Source organism: Molossus molossus, unplaced genomic scaffold (assembly GCF_014108415.1).
Source record: "Molossus molossus isolate mMolMol1 unplaced genomic scaffold, mMolMol1.p scaffold_m16_p_11, whole genome shotgun sequence".
Lineage (NCBI taxonomy): Eukaryota > Metazoa > Chordata > Mammalia > Chiroptera > Molossidae > Molossus > Molossus molossus.
The window spans coordinates 53,106,727-53,130,221 of NW_023425346.1; the positions used below are offsets into that span (position 1 = coordinate 53,106,727).

Genomic DNA, 23,495 nt, shown 5'->3' on the forward strand with positions numbered 1-23,495 from the left:
AACTGCGGCGGTCTCTCCCGTGCGACCGGAACTAACGCGAGGAGGAGGAGGGAAGAGGTGCCACCCCCGCCCCACAGTCTGCTATCGCGAGACTTCCTCCTCTGGAGCCTTGCCCCGCCCCCCTCGTGGCTCTGAGCCCCGATGTTTCCTTCCACGGGGCTGGGGGTGGGAAAGTAGAGAAAGGGTGGAGGGAATGTTTCCAAACCTTTCTTGTTACGTTACTGAATTCAGGTTTCCTGGACACATCCTCAACTAGCCCATCACTCTTTCCCCGCGGCGTTATCCGGCCTCAGCACATGGAGGGGTTGAAAGAACAAAAGACTCCCCATCACCTCCGACGGCCTCGAGGACGTTGGGCACCTACGTCCCAATCCCTTCCCCATCGACCCCCTCCTCTGGCGCCGGAAGTCGAAGCCAGGGGCGGGGCCTGGTTTGGTGCCGCGGGCCCTAGTGGGTGGCCTCCGCCCCGGCTGAGTTGGTAGAGCTCGCTCGGTCCAAGTCCGAGGCGGGACGGTTTGCTCTCTGGTGCTGACCGTGTGGGTCGTGCACTACCCGTCAGCGAGGAAGGTACAACTGGAGGGTTCAGGAAGAAATTCCGCCCTCGGACTGTTGTCTCCGCTCTTGCAATGGTCTCTGTCATTTTCTTCTGAGTGCGGGCGTTGTGGGGACTTGGAGAGCATCGAAGTCCCCTGGAGGACTTGAAAAAACACGATTGTCCGCCTCACCCGCAGAGATTACGAAGATCTGGCGTAGGACTTAAGAATGTGCATTTCTGACAAGTTCCTAGTGATGCTAATGCTGCTGACCTAGGCACCACACTTTTGAGAACCACTGGATAAGAAGGTGTATCGTCAGAGAGCTGGGAGGCCCTAAGACTGTGTGTGTGAAAAGCACTGTGGACGTTGTAATAGTACAAATAGAAATGTACGGTGTCTCCAGGATCTAACCTGATGTTTTTATTTCCTGTTTGTACCCTTCGTTGTTTGTCTCTCCATTGCTTCCTTACCCTTCTCCAACCAGAGAAATCCCCCAAACACAGTTTGTCCATAAAATCACATTTCTCGTCTTTATCATTTTGGTAAACTAGTCTATATAAGTTGACTTTACTATCTACCCTCTGCTTTCCCTGCCCCTCCCAACTTCAGGGAAAATTACTTTCTTGAGTTCCTTCCTGAAATTATTGCCAAATCTAGAAATTCTCTCAGTACTCACCCTCTTTGCCTCTGAGCATTTAAGATGATATCTATCTATTTAAAACATCTCACTCCAACTGTCCTTGTTAACCTCTCCTAATACTTCTTTGTATTTGCTGGCTCTTCTTTTCTGTACTCACACCTTTTTTTTTTTTTTTTAAATAGAGAGTGAAAGGGTGGGAAGAGGGGAGAGAGAGAGAGAGAAATATTGATGAAAGAGGGGCACATCAATTGATTGCCTCCTGCATGACCCCAACCAGAGCTGAGGATTGAACCTGCAACCCAGGTATGTGCCCTTGACCAAGACTCAAACCCAAGGCCCTTACTTGGGTGAAGCTCTAACCACTGAGACAAACCAGCCAGGGTCTGTCATGCTTTCTTACATGTGTACTGGACTTAAGAAATGCCCAAACCTCTAAAGAATTTTTATAAGGGTTTATGTGAGCCAAACTGGTGACATATGCTTGGAAGCAAGATGTCATATTCTCCCGAGAATGACAGTTTTGAAGTTTCTCTTATACATTTGGAATTAAGGAGGGAATGGAAGGAAGATTACATAAAAATGGGAGAAAGTGGAAGTGCGGATTGGAGTACAGGAGAGTTAACAAAATTATGTTCTTTCTTGAGGGTGGTTACTCCTTTTGAGAAAAGAGGATTACTTCTGGCATTTCAAAGGTGTGTTAACCTAGATGCATTAAGAACAATGGATAGGGCTGGTTTAGCCTTTTACTAAGGAAGTATAGGCCTGGGGCTTGACTACCCACCACACATGGCAGTCTCATACTTTCCCAGGGATTTAGTTTTATCTCCACTTAAAAGAGTTCCAAATTCAAATATTGAATCATTAAATATTTATTGAGTCCAGACTCTGTGCCCTTCCAGGCTGAGTAAACAGCATTGTGAAGGGCCTGACCTGTTAAAGGAACCAAAAAAGGCTAGTGTGACAGCCTGGTGGGAGATGAGATGGATGTCAAAAGCAGAGGGAAGTGGCAAGAGTCAGATCTCTAAGTATAGCCTTTTCCCAAAACTCCCAATCCACACTCTCTGGTATCTTTACTGAACGCCAACCAAAACTCTTGGTATTGCTGACTACTCTTCTCCCAAAACTGTATTTCTCACTTCTGTAGTCTGTTAAAGATAGAATGTTTCTCTAATAAAAATATTAGCCACTTTTTTTATGCCCTGGCCAGTTTTGCTCAGTGGTTAGAGCGTCGGCCCGTGGACCAGAAAGGCCTGGGTTCAGTTCCCACTAAGGGCACGTACCTCAGTTGCAGTTTGTTCCCGGCCCCAGTTGGGGTCGTGTGGGTGGTAGCCAGTCGATGTGTCTCATGTCGATGTTTCTCTCTCTTTCTCCTCCCTCTCTCCCTCCCGCTCTACCTGAAGATAAAAGCAAATATATATATATATATATACACATACATACATATATGTATATGTATATGAATGTGTATATATTAGCTACTTCTATATAGCAGGTATACGTGTCATGCATTCTTCTAAGTACTTTATATATTAATCTTATCTCTCAAAACTACTCTACGATCTAGAAACTGTTGTGGACAAAAAGGAGTTCTACAGCAAACTCACAGGGTGATATAATCATAAAGTCCTAACTGGGGAGGTCATGATGGGTAGTCACACCCAAAGCATATAACTTTTTTAGTAAAAGTTTTATCTGTGCCTTAAGCAGGCCCTGTCCATTATTTTTATGCATCAAGGTTTAACATACCTTTGAAATAAGCTAACCAGACATGGCCAGTTTGACTCAGCAGTTGGAGTGTCAGCCCACAGACCAAAGAAACCCGGGTTCAGTTCCCGCTAAGGGCATGTACCTCAATTGTGGTTCGTCCCTGGCCCCAGTTGGGGTTGTGCGGGTGGCAACCAGTCCATGTGTCTCTTTCACATTGATGTTTCTCTCTCTCTCTCTCTCTCTCTCTCTTCCCCTTCCTCCCTCCCACTCTGTCTGAAGATAAGTGTAAAAATATCCTTGGGTGAGGATTTAAAAAAAAAGAAAGAATAAACTAACTACCCTTAAGAAAGCACATAATCTCGTTACCTGTCCTGTAATCCAATCCTCACTTCCTTGTGTTCCTCCATAATTCGAAATGCATCAGAGAAACTGCAAACCATCACTGTGTGGAGCATTTGAGATCTTGCTTCCCAGAAATTGCCATCAGTTTGAGCTCAAATAAACTCTTATAAATATTTTTTTACAGGTTTGTAGGTTTCTTATGTCAACATTATTATGAGCACCATCTTATACATGGGAAAACAGAGGCATAGAGAGGTCGAGTAATTTCCCAAGGTTGTAGAACTAGTAAATGGAAGAGCTTGATTTGAAACCTAAGCAGTTGGTTTCACCATTATAATATACTGCCTTGCAATCAAGATCTTATTTATCTATTCAACAAATATTCATTGAGCTAAGACCACTAGGGATACAGAGGTGACAAGTTAGATCTGTACTCTCACAAAACTTATCGTCTATGTTTGTCACATTTCTCACTATCACATTTTTTCAGCACTTTTTTTTTATCCTCATCTGAGGACATTTTTTCATTTTTTGTTCAGATAGAGTGGGAAGGAGAGAGAGGAAGAGAGAGAGAGAGAAACATCGACATGAAAGGGACACATTGAGTGGCTGCCTCTCGCACGGCCAGGGACAAACTGCAACTGAGGCATGTGCCCTTAGCGGGAACCAAACCCGGGTGTCTCTGGACCGCAGGTCAACGCTCTAACTGCTGAGCCAAACTGGCCAGGGCAGTACTATCTTGATTTAAGTCTCTTTTACACCTAACTGGGGCTTTTGCTCTAACTTCCTAACTGTGTTAATCCTTTCTCCACACTTCCAGAGTAATCGCCCCAGATGCAGCCTGATCATTTCTTTTCACTGTTTAAATGCTTTGGTGTGTACTTGAGGCCACCCAGGCATAGCTCTGACCAATGTTTTTCACCTTTACTTCCCATTACATTGGTGGTTCTTAACCTGTTATTACCATCCACTGTGGGGTGTCACAAGAAATTTTTTACTAAAAACTGTATTTAAGTTAGTAAGTTATTGTCTTTAAAACTTTTAAAGCAGATTGAAGATTATATATTATAAATTCATTCTTACTTATTTGCATTCTGATACATGTTCTTGGAAGTGAGAGTGGGAGTGGGGTCACTAGGAACTTTCTATAGCAGGCAGCCTATCTTATCTATGCTTTGGGTTGTGCCCATGGGTTGGCATGGGAAATGTTTGTAAAGTGTATCATGGCAGGAAAGGTTCCAAACCACAGAACTCTATGCTTTAGTCAGACTGGACATACTGTGTCTTCCCTCTTCTTGAGATGTCCTTCCCTCATTTTCTACTATCACAAGTCCTGCTTACTGTTTCAAGCCTTATCTCAAATACTACCCTTTTCCTTAAACCTTTCTTAGCCACTGCAGCTGATGGGGACACATTCCTTCTGGGAATTTCCTTTGCACTTTGTACTTTCTTTCTGATATTTGATCTACTTTTGTATTTGCAGGTGATCTTTTCCCCTACACTGAATTTCTTGATGGCAATCACAATCTCTTATTCATTTTATTTTATTGATTTGAGAGAGAGAGAGAAATATAAATTTGTTGTTCCACTTACTTATGCATTCATTGGTTTCTTCTTGTATGTGCCCTGACTGGAGATCAAACCTGAAACCTTGGCTAATTGGGATGACGCTCTAACCAACTGAGATACCTGGCCAGCGCTCTCTTACTCATTTTACTACTGCCTCAATGTATGGAAAGCAACATGCTTTGATAAGTATGGAATATATTTGATAAAGCCATTACTTTTATCACAATTATATACTTGACCATGGAGGAGGAAGAATGGTGGGTGACAAGAAAGTTCAAGCTGGTTTTCTTATAAGAATGCTGGAATATAGACATTTAAAGGAGAATTTAGTCCCTGGCTATTTTTGTAACTTCACAAAAATCACTTAATCTCCAAATAAAATGAGAGCACTGATACTGTACATGATAGTTAAGACCCTTCTAACTCTTATAATTATGGTTCTATAGATGGTTGAAATACTGGTTCTATAGAAAGTAACCTCAGAGGGTAATCTGATCATAGAGTCCTAACTGGGCAGGTCATGGTGAGTAGTCATGTCCCAGGCAAATAACTGTTTTACTAAAAATCTTATCTTTGCCTGGCCAGTTTGGCTCAGTGGTTGAGCGTCGGCCTGCGGACCAGAGAGTCCCGGGTTCGGTTCCCGCTAGGGCACATACCACAAAAAAATAAATAAATAAAAAATCTTATCTTTGCCTTAAGCAAGTCTGTCTATTGTTTCTGTGCACCTAGGTTAACACACCTTTGAAATGCTTCCTTTCAGACCCTGACCACCCTCAAAACAGTACTATCCTGTAATCATCTCCACCTCACTTAGTTCCCTCCTTAGTTGGCATGAAAGAAACTGCAAGCCATTATTCTGTGAACCCTTTTTCTGTTTGTTGAGATCTTCTTTCCAGTTGTACTCTCAGTTTCACTCAAATATATATATATACTTATTTATTTATTTTTTAGTTTCTCAAATATATTTTTATAAAAATTGTTTACAGGTTTGGATATTCTTTTCTTTTTTTTGCAGGTTTGGATATTCTTTTTTTTTTTTTTATCCTCACCCGAGGATATTTTTCCATTTTTTGTACAGATAGAATGGGAGGGAGAGAGAGAAACATCGACGTGAAGGGACACATCGAGTGGCTGCCACCCGCACGATCAACCAGGGCCAGGGACAAACTGCAACCGAAGTACGTGCCCTTAGCGGGAACCGAACCCGGGTCTCTCTGGACCGCAGGCTGATGCTCTAACCGCTGAGCCAAACTGGCCAGGGCGCAAGTTTGGATATTCTTAAATTGACACATATTTGTTTTTTTGTTTTTTGTTTTTTGCATCTATCATCAGATAGAGCAGGAGGGAGAGAGAGAGGAAGAGAGAGAAACATCAATGTGAGAGAGACACATTGATTGGTTGCCACTCACACGACCCCAACTGGGGCCGGGGACAAACTACAACTGAGGTACGTGCCCTTAGTGGGAACCGAATCCAGGTATCTTCCGTCTGTGGGCCGACACTCTAACGGCTGAGCCAAACTGGCCAGGGCTATTGTTTTTAAGAATAGTTTTTATTGCCTGGCTGGTGTGGCTCAGTGGTTGAGCATCAACCCACGCACCAAGAGGTTGCCAGTTTAATTCCCGGTCAGGACACATGCCCAGGTTGTGGGCCGGATCCCCAGTGGGGGCATGCAGGAGGCAGCCAATCAATGTTCTCTCATCAATATTTCTATCTCTTTCTTTCCCTTCCTCTCTCTCTAAAATCAATAAAGGAAAAAAAAATAATCGTTTTTATTGATTTTTCTTTGGAGAGAGAGGAAGGGAAGGGAGAGAGAGAAATATTAACGTGAGAGCATAACATCGATTGGCTGACTCCTGTATGACCCCCCACTGGGGATCGAGCTCAAAACTGGGCATCTGCCCTAACTGGGAATCGAACAAGCAACCTTCTGGTGCACTGGACGCCACTCAACCAAATGAGCCACACCAGCCAGAGTGATACATTTCTTTTTGTAGCCTTGTTATTGGTATCCTTGAGCTGACTGCATGCCTACTTGATAAATACTGCACTAGTGTAAATGAAGAGTTTAGGGAGAAGAGGAGTAAATCCGATCTTTGAGGGATGTTCTGATAAGACAAGGCCCAAGGCTACTTAAAATTGGTTTTTGTTTTGTTAGTTATTCAAGACTTCGTTATTCAGACGTCAAGGGTCAGTTAATAATTCTGTAATTCGTAGTCCTTGCAAACTCCAGCATGTAAATAACAAGGTTTTTGGTAAAATAATAGCACCATTCAAGACAATGTCTTATGATAAAAAGTATTTTGGAACTTTTCTTCATCATTGATAGGACAGATTGGCTTCCCTACTTTGAATTAAGATTGGTTTTATGAATGAATATATTTTCTTAATTATTCCTGGCAGTCTTTATAGCATTTGTGTAAGATTGATATTATTTCTTTATTAAAAATTTTTTTATTTTTTATTTTTTAGAGAGAGAGGAAGGGACACAGAGAGAAAAACATCAATGAGAGATACATGGATTGATTGCCTCCTGCACGTGCCCTACTGGGGATCAAACCCACAACCCTGGCATGTGCCCTGACTGGGAATCGAACAGGGACCTCTCAGTCCTTGGGAGGATGCTCAATCCACTGAGCCACACCAGCTGGCCTCTTTTTGAAATGTTGATAGATTTCATTAGTGAAGACATTTGGGCCTGGGCTTTCCTTTGTGGGAAGGTTTTCAATTCATAAGTTAAGTATTTGTTATAATCTGTTCAGGTTTACTATTTCTTTGTGAATCAGTTTTGGTAATTTGCATCTTTCTAGGAATTTGTTTTATCTAAATTGTTTAATTTGTTGGCATAGTTGTTCATAATACTCTCTTATAATCCCTTTAATATCTATAAAGTTGTTAGTGATATCCCTTCTTTCATTCCCGATTTTGATAATTTGTGTTTTCTTTTTTCTCGGCCAGTATAGCTAAAGGTTTACTGGTTTTGCCGATTTTATCAAAGAAACAAAATCTTTTGGTTTCACTAATTTTTCTCTATTGTTTTGTTTTTTATTTATTTATTTATTTATTTATTTATTTATTTATTTATTTTTAATCCTCACCCGAGGACATTTTTCCATTTTTTGTTTAGGTAGAGTGGGAGGGAGAGAGAGGAACAGAGAGAGAAAGAAACATCGACGTGAAGGAACACATTGAGTGGCTGCCACCCGCACGACCGACCAGGGCCGGGGACAAACTGCAACTGAGGTACGTGCCCTTAGCGGGAACCGAACCCGGTTCTCTCTGGACCGCAGGCCGACGCTCTAACCGCTGAACCAAACCGGCCAGGGCTATTGTTTTGTTTTTTATTTCATGGAGTTCCACTCTGATATTTATTATTTCCTTCCTGAAAAGATTGCCACAGTCTCCTGCTTTTACCTAAGGTTTAGCCGTTTTTCATAAACAAACACTTCTCTATTTGTTGTTGGCTTTTGGTTGATTTCTGAAGTCCTGAAATAGTGGTTGGGGACAATTTTGCCCAGTTCTATAGTATTTTTGGAGAAAGGGTTTGTTAACCTCTTTGCTCTGCCACTGCTGCAAGTTGCCCATAGTACTTTTGGATATAAAATTTCAACCTATTTGGATGAAAGGTGCTAGGTGCACCATGTGAACTTGATACTGTTTTTAACTTTGGTGGTAGAAATAGATAGACAGATGTTTCTTTTTCAAGGGCAAGTAACAATAGGTCTTTATTCCAGCAACTAGGAAGATGCCAAGGGCCTGTTTTGAAAAACATATTGCTTCCCCTGGAAACAGATCTGAGAAAAGTATTTATATTTCTATGCTTTGGATAGATGATTTTTTTTCCTTTTTTTTAAAAAGTGAATTATAGACTCACCTCTCCTTCTTGAATCTTTACTCTGCTTTCCTGCAATCAGGAACCACATTACCCATGATCATATTTTTTTTCTTTATTGATTTTTTTTTAGAGAGAGAGGAAGGGAGAGGGAGAGAGAGAAACATCAGTGAGAGAGAATATCAATTGGCTGCCTCCTGCATGCCCCCCACTGGGGATTGGGCCCACAACCTGGGCATGTGCCCTGAGTGGGAATCGAACCAGCGACCTCTTGGTGCATGGGTTGACGTTCAACCACTGAGCCCCACCGGTCGGGCTAGATAGATGATTGTAGAACACCTTATGAACCTGGCTTAAGCATTGTATCATATATATATATATATATATGCACACTCACTCCTACATATATGTGCATGTATGTGTTAGCATAAGTAGCTAATTAAGAAAGGGAACAAATGGAATTGGACATTAAGCCTGATTCACAAGGGAGTCACAACATTCACAGGCTTTCCGAGGAACAGCCACATCCTCCGAGGAGGGGACTTTATTCCTGAAGTGGGCAGGAAGAATTAGCTACCAGTCATTAGCTGGGATAAAAACAGCAGTGGAAATTTCTTTGCTAGTTACGTGCACAGTAGAAGCCAAGATGGCCACATGAATGGTCAGAGTCTAGCCTCGAAAACCTGAGGGCAAGACTGGATGGGATGGGGGAGGACCCAGTATAAGCCTGGGAAAGATTGGGAAAGAGATTGGTTCGTTTGAAAGAAAACCTGCTCTCTTCCAAGCCTGAGGTAATATAATCAAATCTTAACAGAGAGCTGTCTCAGTAGCTGCTTTTGTTTGTGTGTTCACTTATTTCTTCACTCCTGTGCTCTCTCTTTGTAGCAGCTGTATGGGCCAAAGAGCTCCAACCAACTGAGTAACCTGGCCAGGACTTAAGTTATTTTTTTTAAAAACATCTTTTTATTACTTTCAACTTATTTCACCTTGACTGATCCCACTAAGTTCCCCCACTCTTCTGCTCATGTGTTCAAAAATCTTGCATAAGTCCATGACCCTTCTGCTCCGTCTCCCTTATCTTTGCACTCCTGTCCCACTTTCTTCCCTAGATTCCTGTGGCCTAGAGGAGCCTCCAAAGTCAACGAATGGGCCTGTGGGCAGCTCTGTCCCAGTCCCTTCTAATGGGCTCAGTGCCTCCTGTGACCTTCAGCCTCCTCCAGGCTATAGGCATGACTAATCTGTACCTTTTCTCAGGAATCACCAACAGCTCTCAGCTCAGCCTCTCTTTCCTTCACTACCACAGTCTAAAGCTTGGCGAGTCTGATCATGTGAATTCTGGTTGACAGAGTGTCCATTTACTCCCTGACCTTCAGGTCAAATAAGGTCTAATTCATATGCTTGTTTCTCCTTCTCTAGGCCTCTAAAACTAAGTAATGAAATTTGGTAGATCCTGAGTGTTTTCAACTACAAAATGGGGGAGATTACAATTTAGAATGTTTTGCTCTTTGTTACCCACTTCAATATATGGGAAATTGAGCAATAAAGTATTTCTGACACTCTGATACCAGTTCAGGTGTTTTTCATAAATACATTTAAAAAGTAAAAGGTTTTGTGATACTACATTGAAAATGATTTTACATTGCTTTTGCACTCCAAATTACAAAAGAATATCAACCAGTTGAATAGCTGATCTACATGAGGAAAATATGACTCCTTTGCTGTCAAATGCACATACACAGACCCATAGCTAACCCACAGTAAAAACAAAATAAAAACAAATCTTGTAGAATTCTGTGCTGTCCCTACCTGTGGCCACTGCATCAGATACATCCCAGGGAAAAGTAATCACATATTTATCTACTGAGAAGTGTCTTTCATGCTAGAATTGTAACCTGTATTACCAGTCCAGTTAGATTGGATGGACACAAAGGAAAAAACTGCTCTTATAGCAATATTGACATGATCGTCAGAAACAATTTAGCATTAAACTTGGTCACTGTGACTACTGCAGTCTGGTTGCCTCTAGGCTAGAAAGTCTAAGTTAATCATTTGTATACGATGATTCATCTTGTTAATGTAATCAGACTTGAGTAATGTTTCTAAATGTTGTGTCATTTTTTTTTTCAGGACAATAGAAGAATATCAGTGTGGAGTCCAGTTAGGATTAACAAGCCATCTTTTCACTTGTAAAGAACTGAAGCACCTGGAAAAAAAGAAAAGAGAATAATTTAAAAGTGTGTACATCCCTCAACTTTATGGGTGAGAAGAATAATAAATAGTTGAAAAATTGGACTGCTAAGTTTAAGGATATGAATAAATACATTGAAGTAGTTACTTATTTTTCCTTGGCCTCCATTTCTTCATTTATAAAATACGAAGCTGGATGAGATCAGAGGTTTTCACACATTTTTAGCAGTGGTTTAAAATGGCATGGGGAACACATATACACATATGATTTTAGTGTGATATAAATTTAATAAGGTCAATGTTTAACACAAGCAAATATGAGAACAATTTTGCTACTTTGAAGAATGCAAATGTTTAAAATTGCAGGTAAAAGATGACAGTTAAGGATTCAGTATGAAATTTATATTTGCATTAATTTTTTTTTTTTTTATCCTCACCTGAGGACATTTTTCCATTTTTTGTTCTGATAGAGTGGGAGGGAGAGAGAGAGAGAAACATCGATGTAAAAGGGACTCATCGAGTGGTTGCCACCCGCACAACCCAACCAGGACTGGGGACAAACTGCAACCGAGGTACATGCCCCTAGTGGGAACCGAACCTGGGTCTCTCTGGACTGCAGGCTGAGGCTCTAACCACTGAGCAAAACTGGCCAGGGGTGCATTAATTTGTTTTAATTGCTAAGCATGGAGGACATTCTGCACACAGAAATAACTGTAAGTGACAAGAGGTTTCTTTGTTTTGTTTTTTAAATTTGTCTTGCAATCTATGGACAGTCTTTAAAGTCTGTATGAAAACTTGACAACCCTTTTCATTCATTGGTGGTCTCTAATTTGCTAAAATTTTACATTTAGTATATCTAAATGTGTGTGTTTTAAATAGGAATTAGAGTGGATTTACCATCACATACACATTTTACTTGAATATGTAGAAAGAAAGAAAATAAATAAATAAATAAAAAATACTTAGAAAGAAAGAGGTAGAGAGGGAGAATAATTAAAGAACTCAGATATTCATTCTGCCCTTCGTCCCTGGGTTTTGTTTGTTTTTGTTTTTTTTAATCCTCACCTGAGGATATTTTTTCTTTGATTTTTAGATAGAGTGGAAGGGAGGGAGGGGGAAAGAGAGAGAAACATCAATGTGAGAGAGACAGACACATCTGATTGGATGCCTCCCACACAACCCTGACAGGGTCAGGGGAGGGAACCTGCAACCCAGGTACATGCACTTGACCAGGAATCAAACCCTCAACCTTTCAGTCTGCAGGCTGATACTCTAACAGCTAAGCAAAACTGGCCAGGGCCTTGGGTATATGTTTTAAATTACTATTTTATGATTATTTAAAATATAATCTTGTGTTGCCTATTTTCATTTTTGCTGTTATTGTGAGAGGAAAAACAAAAATGTTATCAATTATTTAGTCTGATCCAGCAAAACCATCAATGCAAGTTCTCATCTGACAAAGCACAATGGAATTACACATACATATGTTAATACTTGTGGGTTGTTTTAGACATTTAATTGGAAAGTTAAAGTTGGATGAAAAAAATGTTTCTCTAAACCTATGATGTATTTCTCTTCGGCCTTCAGTTTCTCTTAAAAAATTTTTTTTTCTTTATTGATTTTAGAGAGAGGAAGGTAGAGAGAGATAGAAACATCAATAAGAGAGAACATCAATTGGCTGCCTCCTGCATGCCTCCACTGGGGATTTGGCCCACAACCTGGGCATGTGCCCTGACAGGAATCAAACCAGCAACCTCTTGGTGCAAGGGTCAATATTCAACCAGTGAGCCACACAAGCCAGGCTGCTTTTAGCTTTTCTAAAGTTGCCTATTAAGTGTGCAGAAAAGCAGAAATTTAATTTTTAACAATGATAGTATGTTTCTTTTATCAGCATATATTTCCCAGGTAGTTTCAGGGTCAACTCTCCAAAGCCTCCAGTGCTCTGCATTGAGCAGCAGTACAAGACTGTAGCAGTTGAACTCACTGAGTACAACTGGGTAACTTCCAAGTATCATTAGTTGATTAGAAGTGCAGTAATGAATAGATTGTAATGTGGCATTTTGCACTCAAGTTGTGATTCTCAAAAGACTGGGATCTTTAAAATATCTTAATCCACAGCAATTCTCATTTTTAATTTTATTTTAAAATAAAAAGGAAAACTGCTATATTGGGCAAAACATGCTGACTTTCTTTTGTCAGCATCCAAAGTCATGCTTGTTTAGTGTTAAAGGATTAAAATATTGGACAAGATTTTAAAATGAAACTTGATTTATACACTTGTGCCATTGCAAATTCCCACAGAACACAAAGGTCTGGCTGATTGGTTTTTTTCTTTCTGAGTAATTATCATTCAGTTTATTGATCTTACCTTTTAGAGAGAAATGACATCAGTGTTATGCTATAGGGATAGACCAAGGTTTAACTGTATTAGGGTCATCTCTTGGGATCTAAAAGAAAGCACATTAAAACTTAATATCATAATACCATTGCAATATTTCACCAGGTAAATTATATCAGATCTGTAAGTTTGGGAAACTCTTTCTGATGGGAGGAGGCGGGATTTTGCTGGGGAATGGGACTGGAGCCTTCCTTCCCAGTGACAACTCTGAAAGACAGTGGGGATCTGGAGCTGTGATTTCTGCTGCACTTCCTGTTGCTAAGTAAGAAGGCACTAGATTAGTTACCTATCTTCTTTGCTTCCAAGAAGCAAATCTCAAAGAGAATTATGTATCCCGTGAAAGCATTTGTGGGGTTAGAGAGGATGGAAGAGGGGAGTGGATAGGCTGAGAGTTGTTTGCATTGGAGTCTATAAACCTGGACTCCTGAGCAGTGATTTGAGAGCAGCTCTGTCTGCACCTTTAGCCAAATGATTTTTGTCCAGTACCCTTGCTAGTTAAACCCCAGGCTCATTTCACTATCGTGGGCTATAAGGCCCAAGAACTTGACCTGTTTATCCTTTATTCTTGTGGTCCTTAATTCCTGTTTCCTCTGCTGGGAATTCTCTATCTTAGGTTTGGGTTCCCCCAAAAAAGAAATTACATTCCTTGCCTTTACTGTTGTCATTTTTTGTTGTTGTTAATTCTTACCTGAGGACATTTTTCCATTAATTTTTAGATAGAGTAGAAGGGAGAGAGGGGAGAGAGAGAGAAACATCTATTTAGGTTTGGGTTCCCCCAAAAAAGAAATTACATTCCTTGCCTTTACTGTTGTCATTTTTTGTTGTTGTTAATTCTTACCTGAGGACATTTTTCCATTAATTTTTAGATAGAGTAGAAGGGAGAGAGGGGAGAGAGAGAGAAACATCTATGTGAAAGAGACACATCAGTTGGTCGTCTCCCACAGGACCTGACCAAAATCGGGACTGGGGATCGAACCTGCAACCCAGGTATGCGCCCTTGACCAGGGCCGGGGAAAAACTGCAACTGAGGTACGTGCCCTTACCGGGAACCGAACCCAGGTCTCTCTGGACCGCAGGCTGACGCTCTAACCACTGAGCCAAACCAGCCAGGGCTCGACTCTTCAGTCTGTGGGCCGATGCTCTAACTGCTAAGCCAAACCATCTAAGGCATGGTTTTTTGTTGTTTTGTTTAAAGAGTTGACTTTCAGTTATGCAGGCGTAAAAGCACAAACTTCTCATAAATAATGAAAAGTTATGAGGATTATGAAAAGCTTTTCTCCTAATATTTATTTCACAAAAGTACAAAAAGAAGACAAACAAAACAATCACCCAACTTCTATCAGGATATCTTTACAAATTCTGTTCTTACTGTTTGTTCTTAATCTGTATTGAAATGTAAATGAAGGGCTAGGTTTGCCCTCCTCAAAGGGACTTCTCTGATTCTCTACTTAGCTGCTGCTACGGGTATCTTATTTAAAATCAGCCTGTTCCACCTGGGCTGGGCTGGACACTGGATGAAGCTCCTCAGCTTAGTCTGAGGTCAATTCTGGTCAATTCTTCTGTTAAAGGTGATGGTAATTTTTAGTCTCTCCCAGACTATTCTTTTCACCATATCTGGGTTTCTGGAGTACCTTTTTGCTTTGGTACTCAGATCAATACTCATTATCTTACTACCCCAATCTTCTTGGGTCATACTTGCTCCCTGGCTCCTTGAGTGAGGACATAACTTTCTATTTCGGTTTCAGAGCTCCAGACCTGGGACTTAAGCTGTTCTTCCTTGACCTTTGGTGACCTTCCCTTTATCTTCTCCCTTTCTTGGTGCCATCAACCCCTTCCTCCCTCCTCTTTCTCCCTGGTTGGTTCTTTGATAGATACAATGAAGGTAACATATTCATGATGGCCACCAAGACTGACCCCACTTTTCGTTAAATCTCAGCTTCTGAGCTCTGTCCCTGTCCAGTCTCACTGGTGTCAAAGCCTAGTGTCAGTGGCAGCTGCTGTCAATCCAGAATTCTTCACCATCATCTTCATCATCATTATTGTGTAGTAAAGGGTTAATTTAGCACACCTGGATTGTCCAAACCCTGCACATTCTAAAGAAAGATTTAGCCCTTGACCAACTCCTAGGAGATAACACCTAAACCCTTGAAATACCCTGCTGATAAGAGTGTCTTTGTTTACCTGAGGCTTTGGGCCATGTGACATCATCTGACATCTGGAAGGGCTGAACACTGAGAGACTCAGGTCAGCTATGCAGTGACCTATGCTATGCTACTGATCCCTAATAAGAAGTCTGAATGCCAAGACCCAGGTAAGCTTTCCTGGTTGGCAATACTTTGTGTATCTTCTCACACATTGTCGCTTGGAGAATTAAATGCTGTCTGTGTGACTCCACTGGGAGAAGACCTGGAAGCTCATACCTGGTCTCTCTGGACTCTGCCCTAGCTGCCTTTTCCCTTTGCTGATGTTAATCTGTATACTGTCACTGTATTCACTAGAATAAACCATCACCATGAATATAATAGCATTCTAAGTTCTGTGATTCTATCTAGTGGATCACTGAAACTGAAGGTGCTTTGGGGACTTCTGACTCAATCACCATCATCATCAACATATATTGACCATTTCCTATGTGTGGTCAACTGCTAAATGCTTTTCACGTGTTATTTGAACTTTATAATAACCTTGTAAAGTAATTATCATTATTCTCTCCACACACCTCTCTTCCCATTTTATAGATAAGGAAACAAAGTGATCAGAGAAAGTAAATGAATCATGAAAGGTAGAGCTGAGAATCCAACCCAAGTCTCTCTGACTCCAGGGCCATGTCCTAACTAAGTTAAAGTAGTGTGTTGTTACTGAAAGGAAGGACAACAGGCCTCTCCCTTTCTTTGTTATAGCTTTTCTACAATTTATGAGAAGCACCTAGCAATTAAATCCCAAGATTGTTGGCTCCTCTGTTCAAACTATGAGACGAGATAAGGCTACACTGTCCCCCACCCCCTCCTGTGTTAATAGCTTCAGGATGATTCGCACTAAGTAGTCTTTGGTTAGTGAGAAGTTGAATTAGGATTCCTCCTCTTCCTCTCCCCCTTCCTTTCCTCCTCCCCTTCAAACAGGCCTCCCCTTTGAACTCTTCATAGCTTTTTTTTTTTTTTTTTATCCTCACCCGAGGACATTTTTCTATTTTTTGTACAGATAGAGTGGGAGGAAGAGAGAGAGAGAGAAACATCGACGTGAAAGGGACACATCGAGTGGCTGCCACCCGCACGACCAACCAGGGCCGGGGACAAACTGCAACCGAGGTACATGCCCTCAGCGGGAACCGAACCCGGGTCTCTCCGGACCGCAGGCCGACGCTCTAACCGCTGAGCCAAACTGGCCAGGGCCATAGCTTTTTTTCTAAGCTTGTTTTACAGGGATGGGAAATGTTGATACCGCAAGTCCTCTGTACATTTGCCTGACCACCTCCTGGAAACCAAACAACTGTAACTTTTCAAGATAACTCCCAGCATCTGGTTACAGCTGAACTGCTAACTTAACAGAACCCTCTCCCTTCCTTATAACCTCGCAACAGCAAGGGTTTACTCTTTCAAAGCCTAAGCCACTCCTTCTTTGGGGCCCGGTATGGCCCTTTCCTCCCGGAGAAAGTAAAATAAATTTCCTTGCTGCATTTCTTCTTCTTTGTGAATTCTTTCACAACCCATGTCACCAAACATCTGAACAGTTACTCCTTTCCCTGACCAGATAAGACGGCTACTGTTTTCCTGCTCCACCTTCTGCCATGCTCATTCCCTCTCTTACTCTGAGGAATGCCTCCAGCGTTGCTCTTCCTTACTAGTGCTCCCCCCATCTCTCCTCTTCTGATTCTCCCACCGAAAGGAGTAACCTTCCAGAGAGCAGGTAGGAGAGTTTTTAGATTCAAAAATATACACTTAATAACAGTTTCTGATAATCCGCCTTCAGTAGTAAGAAAGTAGTAAGTAGTGTGAAGAGTCCAAGCACTGAACAGAACAGATTCGGCCCCTGCATCCTGGGACCATGTTCAACATGGAACCAGTTTCACAGCTTGTTAGAGTGCCAACCTCTTCCAAGACAGAGTGACAGGAAGGGAGAAGAATGTGTAGTGTGTGTGCATGTGTGTGTTTGTGTGTGCACATGTATGCGTCTCATTGCAACAGGATGCAGGCTCAGCACTCTGAGGAAGGAAGGCATTGTGGGTGTCTCCTCTCTGCGTTGTTTCCTGAGTCATGCAGTCTGCATCTGTGTTCTGTCTCACAGGATCCATGTGGCTGGGTGTGTCTGTGCTACTTTAAGACCCTGCCAATTATCGGTGGCTTAGCTTCCAGCAGGACAGTCAGGAGACTGCATGTTTCTACGTGCTGTGGGTGTAGGTTCCAGAAACACAGGAAATAGAATGCAGTCTCGTAGGACAGGCTGCACACCTCTCCCAGCTCAGAGAAATGCAAGGCTGTGCGTTGGATTTGAGGGTGAACCAGCTAGGAGTGGTGTAGGTAAAACAAGGCTGCCTGCAGCACTGGAAATGCTCACGTCTCTCTTTCTACACCTGACAGGAAGGGCTGCCTTCACTGAACTAAGCAGGTGGCATTTTTAATGCTACCAGTTCTCACGGAGTCTGAGCATTTAGAAATGCAACAGAAACAGGGAGGGAAAATGAGACGGGGTGGTGAGGGGAGACGGGGTGGTGAGGGTGGTAGTGATGCAGAAGGAGAGTTGGAGAGGAGGCTGGAGAAGGGTTTGCAGAGCGAGGAATGTAAAGGCCTTCAGAAATCAGACACTTGCTGACCTTATAGAACAGCTATTTTAAATTGGTGTGCATGGCACACTGGGTGCTGCAAGAATTTTTTTTTTTTTAGCCTGGATGTCATTATGTATGTATGTATGTATGTATGTATGTATGTATGTATTTAGGTATGTGCCCCTAGCGAGAATTGAACCAGGGACTCTCTGGTCCGCAGCTCCCACCGCTGAGCCAAACCAGCCAGGGCTTGCTGCAAGAATTTTTAAAACATGCAATACCTGACTGTTTAGTAAGGGACGTGACCTCTTTTCCTTTAGATTGTCAAATAAAAAAATAACAACAGCTAACACAATAATAGCAATTGGGTGTGAATGAATCAAAATTATACCTTTTTTTTTTTTTTGGTCAGACTGGGAAAAAATGTATTTTTTGGTGTGCCAGTTTTAGTGATCAGTTTATGTGCGTGCACCATGAGATGAAAAAGGTTGAAAATTGCTATTACAGAATAACCAGGGCAGGACAGGTATGGCCATTTTGAACTGGGTACTGGTCTAGAATGAAAACTTTCCCCATTAAGTTACTATAAAATCAAGGCTCAGTCTAACACATGACATAGCCATCTGTTGTGGTTTCAAGGATTCCCTATGAGTCAGCACTTTAAAACTGCCCCTTCACAATATGGGTGAGCTGAAACCTGTTTACAAACTTGTTTCTAAGCTGAGTTGTCTGACCTTAGCTTCTTGGAGCTGAAACTGAGTCTGCAACAGGCTTGACATGGCTTCCCACTATGGCAGCCCACACATGGCCCGTTCTGTAGTTACTTTAATAAATAAATTTTGCTGCTAGTGATAACAACGTAACAAGGTTTTTGTATTTGTCCTACTGCCAAATTCTCCAAGGCAGTATTTTTCTAATTTTTAAGGCTGTGGAACCCTTTATGTCTCTGAATCCTAAAGACTTTTTAAAAAACTGAAATCACTGTTTCCAAGGAAAAGTCCTAACTTGAAAGGGTTAATTACAATAAATAAAAATGTCCTCTTGCCCAGCCAGTGTGGCTCAGTGGTTGAGCGTCGACCCATGCACCAAGAGGTTGCTGGTTCGATTCCCCGGTCAGAGCATATGCCCAGGTTGTGGGCCAGATCCCCAGTAGGGGGCATGCAGGAGGAGGCCAATCAGTGTTCTCTCTCATTAATGTTTCTATCTCTCTCTCCCTCTCCCTTCCTCTCTCTTTAAAATCAATAAAGAAAAAAATGTTTAAAAATGTCCTCTTTGTGTGTGTGCAGAAAATATAGTCATTTCACATTTTCCAAAAAAAATACATTTTTCTTTCTTCTCTCAACCCCCAAAAGGAACTTTTATGTGGCTATGGTGTCGGTGGCTGTGTCTGGCGAGCTTGGCTGCTCTGCTGGACTCAGAGCAAGACCACCTCCGCGCCACCACTCTGCCCAGGAGGTCCTCAGAGAGGGCCCATGGAGAAAAGCAACACTCTTAGCAAGGTAACGAAAGCCACACATGCAAAAATTTTGATACAGTAAATGCTTGCTCAAATAGAACTTTTTGTAACAGAAATGTTCTATCCTTCTTACTCATACCTGCATTTTGGTGAAGCTTGAAGCTAATTATCCATGAAAATGTGGCTGCTAGTCTTTTTATTTTTATTTAAAAAATTTTTTTTTGTCCTCATCCGAGAACAGTTTGCATTTATCTTCAGACAGAGCGGGAGGGAGAAAGGGAGGAAGAGAGAGAGAGAGAAACATTGATGTGAGAGAGACAAATCGACTGGTTGCCACCCACATGACCCCATCTGGGGCCAGGGACAAACTGCAACCGAGGTACGTGCCCTTAGTGCAGCGGTTCTCAACCTGTGGGTCGCAACCCCTTTGGGGGTTGAACAACCCTCTCACAGGGGTCACCTAAGACTATCAGAAAACACATATTTCCGAAGGCCTTAGGAACTGAGACACCGCTCCTCTCTCTGTCTCCAGGAGGGTCCAACCACATGCAGATACGCCCACATACAACACGAGGAACTGTATTAAAGGGTGTTGCGGTATTAGGAAGGTTGAGAACCACTGCCTTAGTGGGAACTGAATCCAGGACTCTCTAGTCCGCTGGCTGACACTTTAACACTTGAGCAAAACCAGCCAGGGTGTGGCTGCTAGTCTTGAGTTATTTTTTCTGCCCTCACCAGGTCAACCTGATTTAATGTGGAAACTGTTAAAGTCTTTGGGAGGGGCACATTTTGAAGAAGGTCATTAATGGTTATGAGTATTTGATGGAGACCTTAATCTTTTTTTTTTTTATCCTCACCTGAGGACATTTTTCCTTTTTTTTATTCAGATAAAGCGGGAGGGAGAGAGGAAGAGAGAGAGAGAAACATCGATGTGAAAGGGACACATCAAGTGGCCGCCACCCACACGACCGAACCAGGGCCAGGGACAAACTGCGGCCAAGGTACATGCCCTTAGCGGGAACCAAATCCGGGTCTCTGTGGACCGCAGGCTGACGCTCTAACCGCTGAGCCAAACCGGCCAGGGCTGGAGACCTTAATCTTAATAGTTACAGTGACTTATATTTACACAGTGTTTTTACATGCATTTAAATGCATGTTTTATTTAATTCCAAAAGGAAAAGTACTGTGACCATCATTTCTATTTAAGAAATAGACATAGTCTGGCTGTTATTTACCTTATGGTTATAAAGAGCCTATTAAAAGAGGTTTTAGATTTTCCAATGCTCATGTCGAGTACACATACATTCTGACCATCTCATTTTCTAATCCATCACAACAAACTGTTTAAAAACAATTTTTTTTTTTCTTTAGAGAGAGAGGAAGGAAGAGGGAAAGAAAGATAGAAACATTGATGAGAGAAAACATCAATTGGCTGCCCCACTGGGGATTTGGCCCTCAACCTGGGCATGTGCCCTGACTGGGAATCAAACTGGCAACCTCTTGGTGCATGGGTCAACACTCAATCACTGAGCCACAGTGGCCAGGCTCAACAAACTGTTTTGACAATAGCATTCAAAGGCCATATGCAAAGAAAGTTAGTATCTACACTTCTTTAAATTTTGTTTTTCTTTTGTATAGTACTATTATATGGCAGTGAGAATCATTATATATATGAATTTAAAGACAATGTTGTAATTTGATCAAATGTAAATTCTGATGCAGACTCAGATTTGTTCCAAGACGCTTTAAGGAGACTGGCCTGTATGGGGGGCCAGGCTGTAAGAACTTCAGGAGGCCTGCTGTGTGAGCAAACATAATTTCTAAAGATCTGAAGAATAGACTTAGGTTGTGACAGAGGGTAGTTGCCAGGAAATCTGTGGTCTGGAAGGATCATCCAGATTTCACCCTGCTGATGTAAAGATAACTGGTACAGCCACAGATTTCTTTCTTTCTTTTTGGTACATGCCCCTAGCAGGAACCAAACCCGGGACTCTCTGGTCCGCAGGCCGACACTCCAACCGCTGAGCCAAACCAGCCAGGGCAAGATTTCTTTTTCTTTTTTTTTTTTAATCTCTCTGCCAGGGAGAACAATTACAGCCTCTCAGTTACAAATTTTTCTACCTGAGAAGCAAGATCAGAAATTTAAGAAGATTATTTATTTTTGAAGACTACTTAGTCCCAGGCTACTTTAACTCTATTAAAACTGCCTCAGGGCCTTTGCACAAGCTATTCTCTACCTTAAACATGCCATCACCAGCTTTATACTTGCTCTTTCACTTCATTCAGGCCTCAGCTTAAATGTGAACACCCGGAGAAAACTTCTCAATACCCTATACAAAAATAATCCACAATAAATTTCTCCATTGCATTTTAGCCCCTTATTCTTCTATTTTGCTTCACTTGAAATTATATTGTGTGTTTGTTTACTGTCTGGTTTCCCCTAACAAAATATAAGCTCCATGCAGGCAAAGACTGACGGGCTCACTGTTTTCTTTTGCCCCCCAGTGGTGCCTGGCACATGGAAGGGGCTGAATAAATGTTAGATGAATGAATGATTACACGATGAATGATCAAAGCTGGAGCCATATCCATAACTCCTTTGACTTTAAGAAAAGGTTAAAGCTAAGTTGGAAAAGTTTTGTTCCACTGACGCACAGGGATAACCCAGAATCAGCCAACTTATAATTAACAGTAATGTTTGTCTTTCTCCTCTGCTCCACTGTAAACAACTTGAGAGCACGGACCTGTATCTGGTTCACCACTATACTCCTGGTACCTCAAACTATGCAAGAAGGAAAGTATCAAATTAATTTCTTGACTATGGTTAAAGTAGGAAAGGCGAGGAGAGGTTAGCCAGGTGAGGAAAAGAGGATGGCTCCAAGCAGAGGGAGAAGCATGGCAGGGGCTCTGGCCTGGATGCAAGGAGCAGGTGTGGCTGGGTGGAGACAGAAGGCAGGGTGGGGGCTTTACAGGTTTCTAGACTTGGCAGGGGAAATTAAAAAGTTTTATCTTTAATCCAAGAGCAATGGGAACCTTTTCACCTTGTGTAGGTGCTAGAGTGACATGATCATATTTGTCACACCACAAATCTCTGGCTGCAGTGGGTGTCATGAGACCTTTAGGAGGCTGCGCTGACCCAGGCTAGAGAGATAGTAGTTGGACTTCGGGTCTCTAGAGAGTAAGTAGCAATAGCTCTCTTTCATTCCAAGCACCCAGAACAATGCAAGGCACCTATTAGATACTGAAAACATGTTTGTTTAAGGAGTGCATACAGAGCGGTTAGAAATGGAGAAATAGGCCTGGTGGGTGTGGCTCAGTGGACTGAGGTAGTCCCATGGACTGAGAGGTCCGGCTTTGATTCTCAGTCAGGGCACATGCCCGGGTTGTGAGCTCCATCCCCAGTAGCAGGAGGCAGCCAATTGATGTTTCTCTCTTACATCGATGTTTCTATTTCTCTCCCTACCTCTCTCTCTAAAAAAAATCAATAAAAACATATTTTAAAAAAATGGTGGAATAGGGTAGAACAGGGGATTGTTTTTTTGTTTGTTTGTTTGTTTAATCCTCACCCAAGGACATTTTTCCATATTTTGTTCAGATAGAGTCGGAGGGAGAGAGAGAGAGAGAAACATCAACGTGAAAGGGACACATCGAGTGGTTGCCACCCACATGACCCAACCAGGGCCGAGGACAAACTGCAACCGAGGTACGTGCCCTTAGCGGGAACCGAACCAGGGTCTCTCTGGACCGCAGGCTGATGCTCTAACCGCTGAGCCAAACCGGCCAGGCCAGGGGATTGTTAAGGGTTAAAATGAACAGGATATGGTAAAGAACTGGCTACTGAGAATGAGAGAAAGAAATGCAGCCAACCCCTAGGTTTCTGGTTTGTGTTACTACATGGATGGAAGAGCAGAAGCAACTCCTGTGACAGGAAGTAACAGCAGAATCTATATTTTGTGTGTTTCTGGTCTTCTTTGTTACACCAAGAGTCAGGACTTCCTCCTTTCTGTTTCCCTTGGGCGGCCCCACTCAAGTCTGGCTCTGGTCATTCTCTCTGCTGGGTTCCAGCTGA

General features: G+C 42.1%; 1 protein-coding gene across 1 annotated transcript in view; it reads right to left on the reverse strand.

Annotated features, from left to right (window-relative positions):
* Positions 1-13,206: 13,206 nt before the first annotated feature.
* LOC118624997 (aldehyde oxidase 2) overlaps positions 13,207-23,495 on the reverse strand; it is an 89,088-nt gene continuing 78,799 nt past the window's right edge. The window contains exon 35 of the mRNA XM_036253334.1: positions 13,207-13,260. Coding sequence (XP_036109227.1) covers positions 13,207-13,260 — 54 coding nt within the window. The remainder of the gene's footprint in view (positions 13,261-23,495) is intronic.